Raw genomic sequence first — 18,453 nt, forward strand, 5'->3', positions numbered from 1 at the left:
GGGGCAGCACGCCTCGTGCTGGCGCGGATCGTTCGGGTTCGGAAGCGGAAGCACTAGCGCAACTGTGTGTGGGCATGCGTTGCCGAGGGGGTCGACACCACACGAATTTGGGGAACAAGATTATGGGTTTGGATTTGGAGGGGGGGTCAAACACACACCCAGATTGAGGTGGGGTGGGTTTCAAACGAATCAAACGAAACATATGAAGTAAGAAGCGATAATCGAAAAAAAGAATTCGAAACAAAAGAGATAAAAAATGGCAAAAATTGGTAAATAAACAATGGAAAAAAGTATTGTTTGTTTTTGTTTTCGAAAATACCGATCAGTTTGATTTTGTTTGATTACACGCGGAGGGTGGTTTGGTTAGAAGAAAAAGAAAGAAAAGAAGGAATCTTGATTAGTATTTTAAATCGTTCGCCAAAAGCGCTTGCACAGGCAGAGTTTGTTTGTTTTTAGCTTTGTTCAATCGAACAAGGGGAAAAGGGGGGTTTGTTTGTTTTTTTTAGAGCGATTAATCACAAAGTCACGCGCATCAGCCACAAATACGATCACATCGTTGTTTTGTTTTAAATATTAAGGGGTTGGTTAATTCGCAGTCAGCTTGCATGTGTTTGTGTGTGTTTTGTTTTTAAAAATTAATCGTGAAGTTTCATGAGCGGTTGGTTGTAAAGCAGCGGTTATGTTTGGCGGCCATTTTTATGTTTTTTCAAGGCATTCCATTGGCTTTGCGAGGGGGTGTATTGTTAATAAACAGAATTTCGCGATTGTTTTGGTTTTAACCTCTTGGAACCAAGGATTAATATGTTGGATTTTTTTTGAGAATGTCCAAAAATGTTAAATAACCATATCCTCTTCCTGTTCTGGCATTGCTTTGTGTAGATATTAATTGTCATTATTATTAGAAATGTATATTGGCATCTCTTCTAAAGATTTAGGTATCGAGTTTTACCCAATGTTCTAAAGAATTTTGAATTTAATCTTTTTTCACTAGTGGCTACTGGTGTTCTCTAATCAAGTTGATATATATATAGATTGTAAACTAAGATAAACAAAAGCGTGTACATACCTCGGCAAGGATCGTTCTTCACCAGGAATTCGTCCAGTGCGACCCATCCTCCTCCGACGCGAACCATCACGGTACTACGCAGAATACGCACAAGGCGCAGCTTCTGGGAGTCTCCAAACTGTCGAAAGGGAAGGTTAACAATTATTTAAAACAACAATACTGGCTGAGTAACAGATAACGAGGGGGGCGTCACTCGACAATTACCTGCTTAATCCTAAATTTTGACTATTCAGATGAATTTCGATGGAACCTTCACCCTAATTTTAAATCACTCAGAAATGGGTGAATTTCACACATTTTAGTTAAGTTCTGAGTAGGTTCGGATTTGACGGAAACTCAGTTATATTGAGTTTTCGTGTTATTTTTTTTTTTTTTTTGTTAAAATTTGAATGCTTTGATAGCTGCCGAATAATTTGATAGCAACAAATGATTGATTGCCAATCATCTCAATTTTCGGAAATCGGATCCATTTCCATCGGATCCAGTTTGACAGTTTAACTTGAAAATTATTGTAAAAAGCTTCACTCTCAAGGAGGTATTAGACTACATCATTTTTTTTGTTTGTTGTTGTGTCAACAGGCAGACATGTCAAACTAGCGTTTGGGATAGAGGGCCCATATGGAGAGGCGAAATGTATCTGGTAAATAGATTCTGTATATTGACAAGTGTGTGGAGATATTTGATAAAGAGGGGAATTCTGCAATGGATCCGAGTAAAGCAAAGATGGATTCTGCATAATAACAGGTAGATTTAGCTTAAAACCACTGATAACTGATAAACAGTTTTCTAATAACGAAATAAGTTGAAGGACCGAGTTATTTGAAGATGGATTCTGCAAGATACTAGTTGAAATTGAGATGAATACAGTTGAAATCAGGATTCTTGATAAAAAGAGGATCAAGAAAGATTATAACTGGCTACGAATCCTGAAGAATTTGATTTTAAAATGGTCTGATGTTGGAGGGTTCCTAGTCGAGACGGATTCTGCAAGAAACCAGTTTGATCTAATATGGATCCAGTTTGTTTTAGAAAGTAACTGAGTAGCGAGAAAAAATCAGCGCAATTGGTATCAATAAGCTTAGTTTTGTTCTGTAGAATCCAATTTCAACTAAGAAGAAACATATTTGCTTTCAAATTTCGACAACATTCAGTAAAACTCATTAAAGTGCTTCACAAGCAGGGATCCTGGTTCTGAAAGAAGTGATAGATCATGAAACGATCCTAGTTAAATAGAGGTGGATTCTGTATCAAACCTATTTGATTTGTGATAGAACATGTTGGATCCGTGTCAAACCAAGCTTTTTAGAATCCATCTCCAACGAACGACAAAATCGATTGATATTGGATGAAAATAAAAGATCCCATTGAAACAATTTATAAGAATGGAGCCCGGTTCTGGAATAAGTTGTTTATTTTGTTTTGGAATTAGGTAAAATCTGTGGGGAATCTGTATAACTTCAGGCTGGATCATGCTAGAACCCATCAAAAAATGATCTACTTCCGTTATCTGGCCGAATCTGACTTTCTAAGTAGTACCAGATGAAATGGGTTTAGTTAGACCTGGATAAGGCTGCTATATCACTTCAACCCACAAAATATCACAGAGTGACGTTCCCCTCGAGCCCCCTTTCAAACCTCTACTTCACGACACTTACCCGGTACTTGCCCTCGCCGACCTGGAACACGCGGAACTTTTGCCGACACGTGCACAGCATCACCAGCCGCTTCACCTCGTCGTGGATCTTGTCCGCGTCCGTCTTCGGCTTGCGGTCCTGCCAGTCGGGCCGGAGCGCCGCGATGAACTCCTGCCAATCGATCAGGCCCTCGCCGTTGCGATCGAACAGGTCGGCCACCGCGTTCATCTCCAGCTTGGACGTGTCGAACTCTGCGAAAATTGGTAAACGGAATTAGTATTAGATTTCAAGGAGTGGTTGAAAGAAGTCCTCACTCGTTCCGATGATTCCGTCGATGAAGACCTCCCGCGGGATCAGCCCGTTGTTGTCCTTGTCCATCTTGCGGAACAGATCCGTCAGGCGGGACTTCTTGTGGTTCATGAACTTGAGGAAGCGCTTGCGCCACTCCTCCCAGCTGAACTGCCGGACGCGCTCCAGGTCTTGCAGGTAGAGCAGGTGGTCGTGCAGGCGACGCTGGCGTTCCCACGCCAGCATCCACACGTAGCGCCACTTGTCCCACAGGAGCTTGGCACGGGGCGATCGCAGTTCCGTCTCCGGTTGGTTGCTGCGGAACGTACGGGTTAGGGTTATGCATTTGTTTTGTTTTGGGCATTTTTGGGCTGAAGATGCTACGAGAGGGATGACAGTTGGATGAAATGATTTGAAACTCAAAACTACAGGAACCGTCCTGAAAACCAATCAAATCTACTGAAAACTCTCACAGAAAAACAAAAAACTTACGTGATACTTGATCTAACTACTTGTCCCTTCAAATCCGTCAACTAATCTCTTAAACCAACTCTTTTGAAAATCAAACTGTCAGTGACACCTGTCAGTGCTTTGCTGTAGAAGATGGATTTGCTCTGAGAGGTAGGAAAAGGGAAGGGAAGGGAAACGATACAAACAGACCACTGACAGGTGTCGAATCTCTTTTATGTAAACAGGTAAGCTGTCTAATTCGATCCAGTTTTGAAGAAATTTTCTCTAATTATATTGAAAACAGTTTCAAAATACCAACCAAAACAATTACACATAAAATAAAAACAAACAAAATTTGGAATAAACAATCAACAGCAGAATGTGTAAACAATGGAACACAATAAGCAAAATGCTGCACAAAATCACGTAACGAAATAACAACACTGTACAAAACACAAATCGGCACGATGGCAAGAACAATATGAACAACATTAACAATGAACAATGAACGAGTATGTGGTTAGTAAGAGCACACAACAATTTGGAACTTTTTCTTCGGCATCGGAAAAAAACTGCTCTTCTTTTCGCTCAGATGAAAGGTGAGAGGCATTTTACACTGTACCTTGGCGAGAACCGTGGACCGTAGTGCGGCAGGCGATCCCGTTCCGGTGTCTGGGTCTCACGTCCGGGACTCACGCGACTGTTTGTGTGGCAAAAAGGTAATGTACAGGGAACACACGCAAACACAAAGAAAGAAACACGGTTTGTTGTTTGTTGAGGTGGGCGAGAAGTTGTTTTGGGGTTTTTTTTGTTTGTTTGTTTGTTTGTACACAAAGATTTTACACCGAATTACCACCACAGGAATCAACACATACAGAGGATACAGAGAGAAAGATAATGAGAAAAGAAAAAGGGGGAATAAAGACATGCGTTTGGGAATTGAATGGGTGCTCCTCGGTGAACGCTGCATCTGCTCTGTTTGACAGATAGCTTACCTTGAAACAACCAAGGCGATTTACGTTGAAGGTAAGTTAGCTGTCAAAACCCACCGTTCACCGAGGAATGACAGCTAAAATGAAAGATACACACCTTGTACGACGTGAGTTAAGCCCTTGATCGCGCGATCCCTTGAAACTATAGAGTTTGAATGTGTGTGTGTGTAGGTGACGTAAAGTACAAACATGGCGAAATGGCGGGAAAACGGAAAATGTAGGCACGGAAAAACACACAAAACACGCAAAAAATGGAAGAAAAAACAAATGAATGGCATCAATCAATGGTTAGTAAACGTAAAACAAAACAAACCAACGAAATGGTTTGAGCTGAAATGAGGTTAAGAGAACAAATGCACGAGTCAAAACAAAATTAAAAACAAACCTTTGCTTTCTTCCTAAGGTGCCGTAGTCGGGCGAGTGCTCGCGCAGATCTTGCTGTGATCCCTTACTGTTGTTGTGTTGTGGTGTGAGGTCAGTTGGTGGTGTAGGTCACACAAGCGCACACACACAAAAGTTTTAGTTAACGGGGTAGGGTGGTGTAGGGTCATACAAACCGAGAAAGAACAAAACGGAAAAACAGCCAAAATGGCGGCGAACAGAAAAAAAATCGTTAGTCATGCAACACTAAACAACGCTAGGAAACTCGTGCAACGGCAGGCAAAACGCAACGCATTGCATTGGCATCCTGAAAAAAAGGGGAAGGTAGGTGTGGGGGGCGTCTACTTACACAGGTGTCTTGAGTACACCGCGGGACGGCTTGCGCGCTTCCTTCAGTCCTGGCGGCGGCTGACGCGGCTTGCAGGCACGGTCCACCTCGCCCTGGCGACGGGCAGTGTTCTCCATGAACTCCTTGTGGTCGGCGATCAGCACCTCCAGCGGCGGGATCTCCTCGGGCAGTGGTTCCTGTTCGAGATCTGGTGAAGAAAACGGCGATTAGTATCAATAAGTCAAGACATAACCTAAAATTAAACTCACTAAGCAGCGTCGACTCCAGTCCGGCCAACCAGGCCAGCAGCTCCTCGATCGACTCGTCCAGATCCTTGAGCGACTTGAGGTGCGACTCGAGCTTGGTCTGGCGGCTCAGCGCCCACTGGGAAATTTCGTCCCACCGGGACTGGATGATCGAGATCCAGTTTTTGATGATCGGCACCGCGTCCGGATGGGCCTTGGCCAGAATCGAGTTGGCCAGCGCCAGCGTTTCCTCCTTGTCGAACTCCTTCTCGCGCAGTTCCTTCATGAAGCGAGCGTGCTCGTCCAGCAGATCGTTGGCCTGGTTCTCGTCATCGGGAGCGGCCGCAGCAAAGCGCAGCTTCTGCTCCGCCTCGGACAACCACTCAAGCAGCATGTGGACGGATTTGTGCAGCCGTTCGGCTTCCTTCAGTGCGACCTCCAGCCGAGACTTGCGGCGGGCGCTCATGTCCTGAACGTCCTCCCACAGCTTCTGCATCTCCTTCAAGTGCTTGGAAGTTTCGCGCGTTTCGTCCGACTTTTCCAGATCCTTGCCAGTCTTCATGACGCTCTGCATCTGTGCCGATCGTTTGTCCAAATCCGACTCCAGCTGCTTGTGGTGCTCGACCAGCGTCGTCACCGTATCCAGATCTCCATGAACCGGTCCGTCCTCCGCAAGGCGGGCCTTGGTCTTACGCAGCCAGTCCAGCAGCGCCTGCAAGGCATCCGCAAATTGTCCAGACAGCAGTAAAGCTTCCTCGAATTTGCGTTGCCGTTCGACGCTCTTGTTGCAAACCCGCTTCCACGAGTCTTTCAGCTCGTTCATCATCCGTGACAGTACGGGCTCGTCCGACTTCGGAGCACGGTCCATCAGTCCCTTGCCGCTGCGCATCGTACTGTCGTAGAAGCTCTCCTTCGACTGCAGGTTGCGCTGAATCTCGCGCAGTTTCTCCAGGTGCTTCTTGATCTTGACCGCATCGTTGCTAGTCTCCTCCGACAGCGTGTCCAGCGTAGTCTCCGTTTCCTTCAACCACGTCGTCAGCTGCAGCCACGAATCGTGGAACTCACGGGCCTCTTTGTACCCATGATCCAGCGCGCGTGTCCGTTCGGCAGCCTTGGCCACCACTCGTTCCCAACGGTGCTGCACCGAAACGAGCAAGTTCTTGATCAGAATCACGTCCTGCTTCTGGCTAAAGTACTTCAAATGCGTTCCCTTCTTGTCCAGCAGTAGCATCGACTCACGATGAATCGACACGTCCTTCTGTAGCACCTTATGTTCTTCCATTTGCTGCTGAATCGTCTCCAGCACTCGCGAAACAGCCGACGCCGAGCCCAGTTGCTTCTCCGCTTGCGTCAACCATTCGACGAACGCTTGCAGTGCATCGTGGAACTCGGTCGCCTCCTTCAGCGCGATCTCCAGCTTGATCTTCTTGTCCGACGCCCGTGAAACGACAGCATCCCAACGCTGCTTCAGCGTCCTCAACGTGTGCTGCAGATTGCTAGCCGACACCTGCAGCTGGTTCTGCTTCCTCACGTACTCCTGTCCTTGTGCGATCAGTGTCTCTACCTTTGGTCTGTTCTCTTCTAGCTCGTTATAAACCTCCATGAATCGCTCCAGCTGTTCGGAAGCCGTTTCCGGCAGTCCTCCAACCGGCTTGCTTGCACCAATGACGGCATCCACATCGCCCAACCAACCCAGCAGATCCTGGATCTCCGACGTGAAGCCTTGAGCCTCACGCAGAGCTTCCTCCAGCTCGTGCTGACGATCGGCAGCCTTCTGCAGCAGATCTCTCCACTGCTTGTTCAGCTGTTGCAGCTTCTCCTGTGTCGTGGACGCCTCTAGCGAGCCACGATCGTTCTCGATCAGCTTCCTGCCCGCATCGTTCAGCGTATCCACCGAACTCTGGTGAGCGTGAATGTCATTCGCAAGCACCTTCAACTTGGCCAGCTCAACCTCCAGCAGCTGTGGATCGCCCGGAATCGGCTTCAACTCATCCAAATTGGCGTCCGTCTTGTTGATCCAGACCAGCAGCTCGTTGAGCGCGTGCTGGAACTGACCCAGATGCAGCAGAGCGTGCTCCAGCTGCTTCTGGCGCTCGACCATACCACGCAGCAGGTTCTCCCACCGGCGGTTGACGGCATTCAGCGGCTCGCGGATGGCGTTGGCCTGTTCCGCCGAGGTGCGCTCGGTCAGCTCGACCGCTTGCCTGTAGTGGAGGAGAACAATGGAATTAGGACAAGCGATGGTACGAGTTTTATATTAAAAAATTAATTACAAAGAAAAAGTATATTTTTACAGCAAAAAGCATTACGATTTTGAATATCATGAGCAAATTTATCTTGAAAACCCTATGTGTATGCGACATAAAATTGCAAAAAATGTTTAATCGTTGATAATTTGTATGATGATTGGAATTTATTCCATGCGCTACAATCGTCTCTGGGCAAATCACTGACAGCGATTGATTGTGTTTTGATTATTGTACTGTCAGATTCATAAACGTCACTTTTTGTTTTGTTTTTATCGTCAAAGTTTTTAAAAATATGTTTAAGAAGTGTCATCGTCATTTCATATTGTTGTTGATGGCAACACTGCAAGTTTATATGTCAGAAAGTCGTGTATTTAATTTTGTACACTGTGCATGCTGCTGAGCTCTCCAGTTGCAGTATTACTTTCGCTGGTTGATGTCCTGACAGTCGCTGCATAAATCAAGATTAAGTTTTCAAAAGGTCCTATCTGCATAGGAAACCCATGACGGATAGATTGTTTTGAAAATTTAATCTAGAAGTAATAATTTATTGTCAAGTGCGAGGGGGGTGTCACTCCCGCGTTGACCGAGCGATAAAGCTTCCTTTTCATACCTTTGCAGCGCTAACTTTTGCTTTTCCGCTTTAACGCGCGATAACCGCGTTAACTCGCTTTTTGCTTTACCTTTTCTTGCGTTCACGCATCAGACTGCTCGATTTTTTTTGACAGCGAGAACTGTCAACAGCAAATGACAGATCTCGTTGTCAAATCATTCGAGCAGTTTGTTTTGCTTTTTTTCCTTGAAAAATAAAATCTCCTGCCAACTTTTCGTAAAGAAACAAAAGTTTAAACCAAAAAAGGAGCGGTGTACCAGGAAACATTTGCAGCTGCTTTCAAGGGTCATGTTTCAGAGACTTGAAACGGCCAACCTTGTTGGATGATGACTTTGGCAACAGGTTCAACCTGCAGAAACGGATCCCGGAGTTTGCATTGCGGAGATCAACATTGACGAAACGTTTAAAATCGTACCACCTGGCCCGACACCTGTAAAAGCCCGCTAATCTGAGCTGCAGCCGCTAACCAAACCGATCTTCGCAACCTGCTGTTGGTGAGTTTTGATCGTGAAGTGGCTTACTCGAGTTTTAACTCTAGTTATTTCAAACCTGTCCAACAGAACGGCGTGATTAAGCTTCTGGCGCGGGCAACAACAACAAATCGCCGATAGAAACATGCAACGCGGCCAGCTCGACTGCAGCCGGTACAGAATAGAAGCCGCAGTTGTTCCGGAGACCGTCGCGGTTACAAATCAATAACTCGGCCACGTTGCTGAACCTGCTGATCGCGGCCAACAAGGAGTTAAGTCGTTCTTCCACTCGCTAAACAAAAGAAGAATCGAAGCCGTCGGGGAAGATCAAGAAGCAACTTTCGTTGGTGGAGGATCGTGAAGAAGGGGAGGAGGTGAAAAGTACACCGACGAGGGTTTCGTGTCATTTATGTGGGTCATGCAAAATCCGGAAGGGACGCATCACGTCGATCTGGACAGCAAAGATTTGATGTGTTCTACGTGCAACGTAATAATGGACCATATGTGGAAGGAATCCATCGATAAACACCTGTTGGCCAAGTCACTCGTCAATCATAGTGTGGAATATGCCTTCAAGCGGGAGAATTCCGTGCTCCGGGTCAACAAGTTCCACAAGTCCCACGCCAAGAAAAGAAAAGTGGAGCAGGATGATCCTCCGGAAGACAATAAACCATAAATTTAAATATATTATTTGATTTATTTCATACTACTCGATCAACTCCAGATTGCCCTTCCAGAATTGATTTCATGAACTTGCCACGGTCAGCTTTTTGATCGACTCGTTGCAATCCTGCAGCTGGTCCCGAATCTCCAAATCGCGACGCATTCAGCCTCCTCCTGCCTCCCATTCTGCTAACTCTTCCTGGTTCGTTGAGCACCTCCTTCTTGTTCTTGTCACTGTGGAACAGCTGCTGAGGAACTTGAAATCTTGAACTTCCGGACCGACAGTCGCTGCTTATTACGGTTAGGTCGCCCTACACGTACGTTCGCGGGTGATTTTTTTGGCAGGACCGGAAGGCATTCTGTATCCACGTCTACCTCTTCCTCGTCCAGCGTTTCAACGCCCTCGGAGTCCATTTCGAATCCATCGCGCCCCCGGATTATGCTACGCTCATCGTCATTGCTGATCTTTAGCCGCATCAGCAGTTCCCTGGCCAAGGCGATGGTTCTCGAGCCCTTGAAGAAATTCGTTAGCTGCTTGGCGAACATTTCGGCGATACACTGGGGGGACGGTAACAATTAAAATCCTAAACTCGACCGCTCAAAAAAATCTTGCCCTCGAAATCTTACCTCCTCCTTGAGTTTGCAGTCAGAAGATTTTCCGTCTTCCCTTCCATGTCGTCCACCCGTCCGTTCCCGTTCACCTCAACAAACCCTGTCGGCATATTCTTCGGCGACCGCATCTGCACCACAATACGAGACGATTTCACCTGCTCCGTGGGGACCACCAGCGTAGCGGGACAAACCAGCAGCGATTTCGTCACCGAGGGGGGAAAATAAAACTCACAGATTGCTTTGTTTATTTTTCCTGAAACTGCAGGAAAAATAAACCAAAACAAATACCGAGTTGCCAAACCCGATCAAAAACTACTCGACCTAAGACAGCAAGGTTGCAAGATCGATTCGGTTGGTTCAAAAGTCGAGCAGACGCTGGCCGCTTTAACTCGCTTTAACGCGCGTTAACATGCGATAACTTGCTTTAAGGTGGCGTTATGTGAAAACTCGGCACGATGAGAAGCGTTGATGCTTTTCGAGCTCGTTTTTGTGCGTTTTAGTGTGTTATCGCGGAGTGACGTCCCCCTCGGTCAAGTGAGTCAAGTTTCTACGACGTCCTAGTTTTGAAGAATTTCGAGAATGTGATCGTGTTTGCGGTAAGCTTTGAACTTTATGACGCATACTTTTAAGGTTCTTTCAGTTCAGATCCAAGAAAGAAGTCGAAATTTTGCTAGCCTAAACAAAAATGCCAATTTCAAAAAAACATAAACAGAAGGAAAACAACATCGATAGATAGTATTTATCTTGCCTGTTCAACGCTCTGTTGTTTACATTTAATCACACAGAAAAAGGGTAGCGTGTAATGGGATAAGAATTATCGTTATTCTACGCAGTTCTACAAGAAGGGGTGGTACTCTACTCTCGAGTACAAAACTAGCGCCAACTTACCGGTTCAGCGCCTCCACCTCGACCATGTGCGGGTCGACGTCGTCCTTGAAGTGCTTCAGCTGTTCGATCTGCTTCTTGACGGCCTCAATGTCCGACCCGAGCGGGCCCAGCTTCGCGAAGCGGTCCTCCGCCTTGGCCAGGAAGTTCAGCAGGTTCTGGAGCGTCTCGTGGAACTCCATCGCCTTCTCCATGGCGTCGATCAGGTTCTCTTCGCGCTTCGCGTACAGCGCCGTAATGTTGTCCCAGGCGTGGTCCAGATCTTCGATGTGCTTCTTGACCTCGGGCTTGTCCGGCTCGCCGCACAGCGACATCAGGTTGGTTCCGGTGCGGCGCACTTGCTCCACTTCCGGTTTGGTCTGGTCGATCTCCTGGCGGATCTCCTGCAGGGCGACCTGCTGCTTCTGAATGGCTTGCGGTTGCGCTGCCGGCGGTTCTTGCGTTTGCAGGGCTTCTTGCAGCTCCTTCAGCGTTTCCATAACCGCACGCATCTCCTTCCAGAACTTTTCGGCCATCGCAAGGGTGTCCTCCAGGGCAGCGCCTCGTTTGTTCGTGGTCTTCTGCAGTTCGTTCCACAGGTTGTTCAGTTTCTCCAGCTTCTTCTTGATGTCTCGCACGGCCGGATCGGACTGGTTGGTGGCCTTCGAGATAACGTCGGTGGCGGCCCGCTTAACAGCTGCGAATGCTTCGCTACGCTTGTCAATGTCTTCAACCAGGGCGGCGTTGTCATCGAGCTGATCGTGGATCTTTGGCGGATGTGCCGAAATTGGATCGGCTTGGTTCGCCTGATCGGCCGTGTTCTGTAGGGCACGTAGCATACCTTCCAGTTTGTCCGAGAATTGACTAGACTCTTGCAGAGCTTGTTCCAAGGCGTTCTGTCGTTCGCGCAGTTCGGTTCTCAGCGCTGCGTATCGCGCATTGTCCGACTCGAGAATTTCGCTGATCTTGGCCGCATCGTCGTCGGCAACCAACGCAATCAGCGCTTCTCCCGTCTTGTTCAGCTTGTCCAGCAGTGGTTTGTGCTCGGAAATAGACTGCGTTAGCCGTTCGTTCTTATCCTGTTGGATGGCAATCTGGTCCGGTCGCAACGCTGGCATCGCAAGCATAGAGATTTGATGCTCCATGTCGTTCAACCAACCTACGAGACCGCTATGCGAATCGGCAAAGTGTTCCGACAGTGGCAGTGCTTGTTCGAGGATGGCCAATCGGTTGGCGCACAGTCCGGCCACGGTTTCAACCACTTCCTTGAGGTCCTCCAGTTTCTCTCGCAGGGCGATGGTGTTCTCGTTCGGTTGCGATTCTCGTAGGACCTTCTTGGCAGAGGAAGTGACGTCACGGACGCGACCCTTCTGGCTGGAGATGTCATCGTTGATCGAGCGGTGTTCCTGCAGCTGAGCTCGTACAAGCTTCGGCGTCATGGCTGGCGAATCAGCGTCCCGCAGGGTGGCATCCATGTCACGGAACCATTCCAGCAGCTCGTCAATATCGGCCGTGACTTCGTTGGAACGTTGCTTGCTGAGATGTAGACGTTCCGCCTTGCGTTGAATCTGCTCGACAATGGCTTCGAAGCGTCGGTTATCACGCGTAACGATACCCTCAATCGTCGATGCACCTTCTCCAGGTGAAATCTGGCACAGCTGAGGACCCACGGAGTTGACAGCCTCCAGAACTGGTCTCATTTCACTCAAATCACCCTCCAAACGCACAATGTCGACCTCGTTCGAATCTCCAGTTGACAGTGTGGCTTCGGCAGCTTGCATCCAGTCGACCAAGCGGATATGCGACTGATGGAACTGCTGGACAAGTGGCAGAGCGTCCTGTGCGTGCTTCAGCAGATCACCTCCCTTGGTGGTCAGTTCTCCGTAGCGACGCTGCAGCGAGTCCAGTTTGTCCTTCAGCTGAAGAGCTTCGTCGGAGGAGATGTGCTTCATCAGTTCGGATCCAGCTTCGACGGTGGATTCTACGTTCGGCGAGCGACTGGCGATGTCTTCGTTCAGCTCAACCAGCACGTCCATCTGTTCCAGCAGCTTCTCGGTGTGCACCGGGATGATACGGAATCGCTGAAGGCGGTTCTCCATGTTCTCCATCCACGAGACTAGATCTTGGTAGGTCAGCACCAGGTGACGCAGTCCCTGTCGGGATTCGTTCAATACATGTCCGATGTTGTCGCTAGCTTGCACCAAATCGGTATATCGATCCGTGGTATTCTTAACCTTCTCGCTCAGTACAACACCTTCATCATCTCCGACAAGTTCCATAAGCTGTCCGGCAATGTCAGCCAGCTCGCTAAAGTCAGGCTGTTTCGAGAGGATCTCGTCATGTAGACGCTCGTGTTCGTGGATTCTCTGCTGAATCTTCTCCTCATCCGTTGGAACAAGTTCCATCGACTTCACGGCACGTTCAGCACCATCTAGCCACTTAGTGAGTGGAACCAGCTGATCCTGGAACTGTTTGGCAACGTGCATGGCTTGTTCCAGATCCAGCGTACGTCGCTGAGCGGACTCAGTCAGTGCGTCGAAGCGTCCCATCAGTTCCTTAAGCTGACGCTCGATAGCTGCCTTCTCTGAGGCATCACAACCGGCGGCCACTTCTTGACCCAGCTGGAACAGCGATGACATCGAGTTCTGACGATCCATCAACATCTTCGTGAGGAATTTCTGCTCCTGTAGTTGAGCCTTCACGACCTTGTAGTCGGCACTTGGTGGCTTCTGGTTGGCGACCATTTCTTCGGTATCCTTGAGCCATTTGGAAAGTCCATCCAGTGCTTCTTGGAACTTACCAGACTGCAGAAGGCCAACGTCCAGACGACGATCACGTTCGTTCATCTTCTCCTTCAGATCGTTCCACTTCTCGTTGATCTTCTCCAGGTCCTTCTCCATAACGTGCGTCGGAACGCCTCCCTGGGCCGAACGGACCAAGTCCTGTCCACTACGGTTGACTTCGTCAATCTTCTCAACCAATGGTTCAACGTAACGCTGCTTGAAGCGACGGAAGTCGTCCTGCTGGTTGCGAATCTGTTCAAGTTCCGAGCTAACCGGCTTCAGTTTCTTCACCTGATCTGCCACGTCGTTCAGATCGTCCAGCGTTCCTTGGTGCAAGTCGTAGAACTTCTGTAGCGCCTTCAGTGCCTTCTGCAGAGCCTCGTCATGGTCACGGGCACGGTTGTCCAGCTTGCCGAGTTGCTTCCTCAGCGAGGTAATTTGATCACGCGTGACGGCAGTGTCTGGTGCAAATCCAGAATCAACCAGTTGTTCTCCAGCGCGTTCAACGCTGGCAACGTGTTCGGCGGTACGATCAATCTTAGTTAGAATCGTAGCCACTTCATCCAACTGGTTCAGTACGGTCTTGATCTCACGTGCCGGTGGTGACAAAGAATCGATTTGACTTTCCAGCTCGTTGAGGTCAACTCCGAGTGCCTTGACGGCGTCGTTGAACTGCGACACGGCAGTGGCAGCGGACTGAAGTTCGCCGCAACGATCATCAAGACGCGCGTGCAGGTCTTCGATACGATCGGCGATTCCGTCAACTTCGTTCTTCAGATGATCGGCGTCTCCACCTGCGGCACGTGCCTCAACGGCGATATCTCCGGCCAACTTGCGAGTCGCTTGCAGTGGTTTTCTCAGACCAGCCGCATCCTCCTTGATGGCCTTGACACGATCCAACAGTTTCGGATCCTTGGCGGCACCTCCCAGCGCGTCATGAGCTGCCAGGCGATCTTCGCAGCGGCCAACGGCATGCTCCAAGTCTCGCAGTTCTTCGTTGAAATCTCCCAGTCGCTTGGCACAGGTTTCCAGCGTTTGAGCTCGCGCAATGAGTTCGTTGTTCAGGCGCTCCCAGCGGTCCTTCATGTCCTGGAGTTCCGCCTTGATCGGTTCCTTGTCCACATCGCAGGCACCAATGAATGCTTCGCCTAATCCGCGAGTGTTCTCGTACTCTCCCGATCGCTTCCACACATCCGAACGGAACGTTTGCAGTTCCTTCAGCTGTTGATCGAGTTGGGACTTCTTCATAATGCCAGGCTTGAAAGAGCTGAGCTTGTCTTCCGCTCCTCGCAGCCACGTCAGGAATGTCTCCGATGCTGCGGAGTGTTTCTTGCAATGTTCCAGGCAGGTCTGTAGTCGCGAGTGACGGTCAACGGCGGTGTTACGTAGACGTTCCCATTGCTGGGAAATCTTCTCCAAATCTCGTTGTACGGCACGGTCTGGGCTTTGTCCGGGCTTGTCCTGAAGTTCACGACCCTTGTTGAGCAGCATGATGACTTCGTGTTCTCGGCTCATCACCTCGCGGTAGATTGGCTCGTGAGTGTCAATTTGGTGCTGCAGAGTTGGACGGTGTGCAGACACCAGTAGGCGATCGGTCAGATTACCCAGCTCTCCCGACAGCCAGCCGAGAGTTCGGGCACAGGTTTCAGCGAACTGACGTCCATCGCGCAGGGCAGCATCGGTTTCCGCCTTTCTGAGGTCCAGTTTCTTCTGCAGCGTTTGGTATTGCTTGCCAACAGCGCCCAAACGGGCGTTGACGTCAGCACGCGATGCGGGATCGCTCAGCACTCGGCAAAGGGCTTCTCCAGCTGCTTCGGAATCAGCCAACAGAGGACGTTGTCCTTCGAGTTGTCGCTCAAGGTTTTCAATCTTGCGCAGCGTCTCCTGGTGATCGCGGTCCGTCGGCAGGCCGTCTAGATTGTCGCTGATGGTCTGCAGAGCTTCACGCAGACGGTTCAAACCAGCGTCGAATTCCTTCGAGGTATCGGCGGCAGCTCCCAAGCTTTGGGCGCGTTCGTCGAGTCGTCCGACAAGATCGTCCCATTTCTTCTGTACGTTCTTCAGCTTGGTAGACACGGACTGGCTTTCCGGAGAGGATTCTCGCAGGTATTCCAGAACGGCGTTGCCGACTTCTTGGAGATGGTTCAGCTGTGGCTGTTGGCCACGGAATTCTTCGCGCAGGACTTGCACCTGTTGAACTTGGCTTTGAACCATGCGCGGGTCGGAAGAGATCGGTCCGAGTACGGTCAACATGCGCTCCTTTGCTCCCAGCCAGGTGTTCAAGTTGTCGTGAGTATCGAGGAAGTCACGAAGTTGTTCGGAGAAGTTGATGCGATCCTTGCACAGGTCGTGCAGGTTCTTCCAGCGGTCAGCCACTGTGTCGAGATCCGATCGCAATCGGTCTGCTCCCTGCACGTCTGGTTTGCGTTTCAGTAGATCTTTAACTTGAGCCTTGGTGGAGTCCAACAGACTTTGCTTCTCGTACATTTCCTCCAAGATCTTACGTGCCTGTTTGTTGCATCGTTCGGCTTCGTCTTTGTTGCTGATGACTTCCTTCGGGACCTGCCGTTGAATCTTGTCCAAGAAGCTGGCCAACGTCTTGAGACTTTCCTGGTGCTTGCGCACTTCATCCCGCACAGAATCCAGCTCATTCTGTCGATCGTTCAGGCGTGCTCCGACCAAACTGTACCGGTTGTTGATTTCCGTCAGTTGCTGCTGGATCGGGGTCAGATCGGTTAGTTGGAACCCGTCTTGCGACGAGCGCCGGCTACCGAATCCGCTCGATCCACCGGGAGACAGCGGCGATACGGTTGGACTTTGTCCCACCATCAGACCACCGCTCTTGGTTGGGCTGGGTGATCGCGCCTCTCCCGACATGCGACGCATCGGACTTACGGTCGATCGCTTGATTGGGCTGTATACTGAGCGCTTGCGAGATGGGCTATCCGGACGGACCAGTGCATCGTACTGGGCACCAAGATCGTTGACCTTGTCGATCGTCACTCCGTAGTCGCGGTGCTCCTTGACCAGTGGTTTCACTTCTTCGATCTGGTACTTGATCGCATCCACATCAACGGCCACCGGGGCCAGGTTGTTGGTTCTGGTTTCGATGCTGGACAACCACACGAGCACTTGATCCTTGAGGTCTTCGTACGCGTTCAGCTGCTCCGACTTTTGCTTGGCCAGCTTGAGCTTCTCCTCCAGGGTAACGTCCAAGTTCTTCCAGGCGTTCTCCAGTGCCTTGACGCGATCGCGAACAACTCCGGTATCGGTGACATCACGCTTGGCGATCAGGTCCTTGCCCAGACGTACACAGTTCTCGTACAGTGGACGCAGATGTTCCTTGTTCCGGGTGAGCTCGATCATGCGTTGAGTGAGAGTGTCAGCAGGCAGCGAGGCCAGTTCACGTCCCTCGAGAGCTTCCTGTGCGTTCAGTAGTTCCTGCTCGACGCTGGTGGCATCTTCGTTGAACTTGGTCAGCTGGGCGAGGGTGTCTTCCAGGAATTCACCTCGCTTCAGTGCCTTGTCCAGCAGTTTCTCGAATCGTCCGGTGACGTCACTCAAGTTGGTTTCGATACGCTTGGCAAGACGTGCATTTGATGCGGTGGCCATCAACTCTTGGGCTGACAGGGTGACACTCTCCAAACTTGTGCGATGAGATTCCAGATCGTTCAGCAGCCCACGGTGTTCACGGACTTGCTCGTTGAGACGATCCTTGATGAGCGATGCTGGTCGGTTTTGCAGCTTGAACTTGTCCTCCGACTGGTTGATCCATCCGGATAGTCCGTCCAGAGCGTCTTGTACTCCTTGCGATTGGACCAAAGCGGTGTCCAGCAGTTTTGTGCGATCGCCGAGAGCTTCCAGCAGTTGCTTGTACTTGTCCTTGACGTCTTCTACCGGGATTTCCAGGGCGGACACCTCGGATGGACTGAGGCGACCGGCCAGCGACTTGAGAAGAGCGTTGAGTGAGAGCTGTACGTTATCGATGAGACGTCCCTGCGACAGGAATTCGCTTTGCAGCGCTTTAGTTTGGTTCATCTGGTCCTGTACCGATTGTGGATCGGCGGCAATGGGATCGGATAGCACCGACGAGACGCGAGTTTGGACATCACGCAGCCAGGATCGTGCCTTCTCGAGGGCTTCCTGGTAGTCGCGTTGACGACCTCCAAGTCCGGCCAGACGATCCAGCAGGGCGTTCGATCGGCTCATCAGATCCCGATATTGGGCAGTAACGAGGGAAACTTCCTGTCGGATTGGACTGTCCGAGCTGGAGATTTGCTCAATGTGCGGCAGTCGTTCTGGCAGCGTTGTACGGAAGTCGTTCAGCACGGTCAGGTAGTCCTTGCACTCGTCCACGAACTTTTGCGCCGACATGGTGATGAACCGCAGGTCGGCTTGGTGAGCGATTACGTCTCCGTGGAACTCCTTCACCGATTCCGACTGGTTGGACAGCTGGTTCAGATCGGACAGCGTATTCTCCTTGTCCTCGAGCGTGCGTCGAGACGTCTGCAGCCAGCTGGTGAAGGTGTCCAGCTCGGAACGCAGCTTACCCAGCTCATCGCGAGCGCCGCCAAGCCGTCGCAGCAGCTTACCGGTGCGGTCCTGTGCCTTATCGACACGGGCACGCAACTCTCGACCGGAACTCTCCAGGCCGGCCACTTCCGGGGCACTCAGCACGTCTCCACCGGTAAGGACCAACTGACGCACCTGCTCCAAGCAGGACGCAACTGGACGGGACTGGGTGTCGATGTCTTCCTTGATTTGCTGTTTGAGGTTAGAAAGGAAGTGGTTAGTTAAACAGGTTTGCATTGGACGGAT

The 18,453-nt window shown here is 50.0% G+C and overlaps 2 protein-coding genes across 2 annotated transcripts in view; both read right to left on the reverse strand.

Annotated features, from left to right (window-relative positions):
• The window catches only part of LOC120415336 (dystonin), a 175,352-nt gene that overhangs the window by 22,262 nt on the left and 134,637 nt on the right, over positions 1-18,453 (reverse strand). Inside the window, exons 19-27 of the mRNA XM_052706987.1 lie at positions 10,877-18,399; positions 5,409-7,588; positions 5,161-5,347; positions 4,816-4,881; positions 4,528-4,572; positions 4,061-4,138; positions 3,015-3,304; positions 2,722-2,951; positions 1,067-1,184 (exon numbers count right to left, since the gene is read on the reverse strand). Of these exons, the coding sequence (XP_052562947.1) occupies positions 1,067-1,184; positions 2,722-2,951; positions 3,015-3,304; positions 4,061-4,138; positions 4,528-4,572; positions 4,816-4,881; positions 5,161-5,347; positions 5,409-7,588; positions 10,877-18,399 (10,717 nt within the window). The remainder of the gene's footprint in view (positions 1-1,066; positions 1,185-2,721; positions 2,952-3,014; positions 3,305-4,060; positions 4,139-4,527; positions 4,573-4,815; positions 4,882-5,160; positions 5,348-5,408; positions 7,589-10,876; positions 18,400-18,453) is intronic.
• Positions 9,411-10,168, reverse strand: LOC128093138 (uncharacterized). The gene is made up of 2 exons (XM_052708951.1): positions 10,004-10,168; positions 9,411-9,934 (listed from the first exon to the last, which is right to left on the reverse strand). Exon 2 carries the CDS (start codon positions 9,920-9,922, stop codon positions 9,608-9,610), a length of 315 nt encoding a protein of 104 aa, XP_052564911.1. The 5' UTR covers positions 9,923-9,934; positions 10,004-10,168; the 3' UTR covers positions 9,411-9,607.

The sequence above is a fragment of the Culex pipiens genome, chromosome 2, assembly GCF_016801865.2.
Source record: "Culex pipiens pallens isolate TS chromosome 2, TS_CPP_V2, whole genome shotgun sequence".
NCBI classification, from domain to species: domain Eukaryota; kingdom Metazoa; phylum Arthropoda; class Insecta; order Diptera; family Culicidae; genus Culex; species Culex pipiens.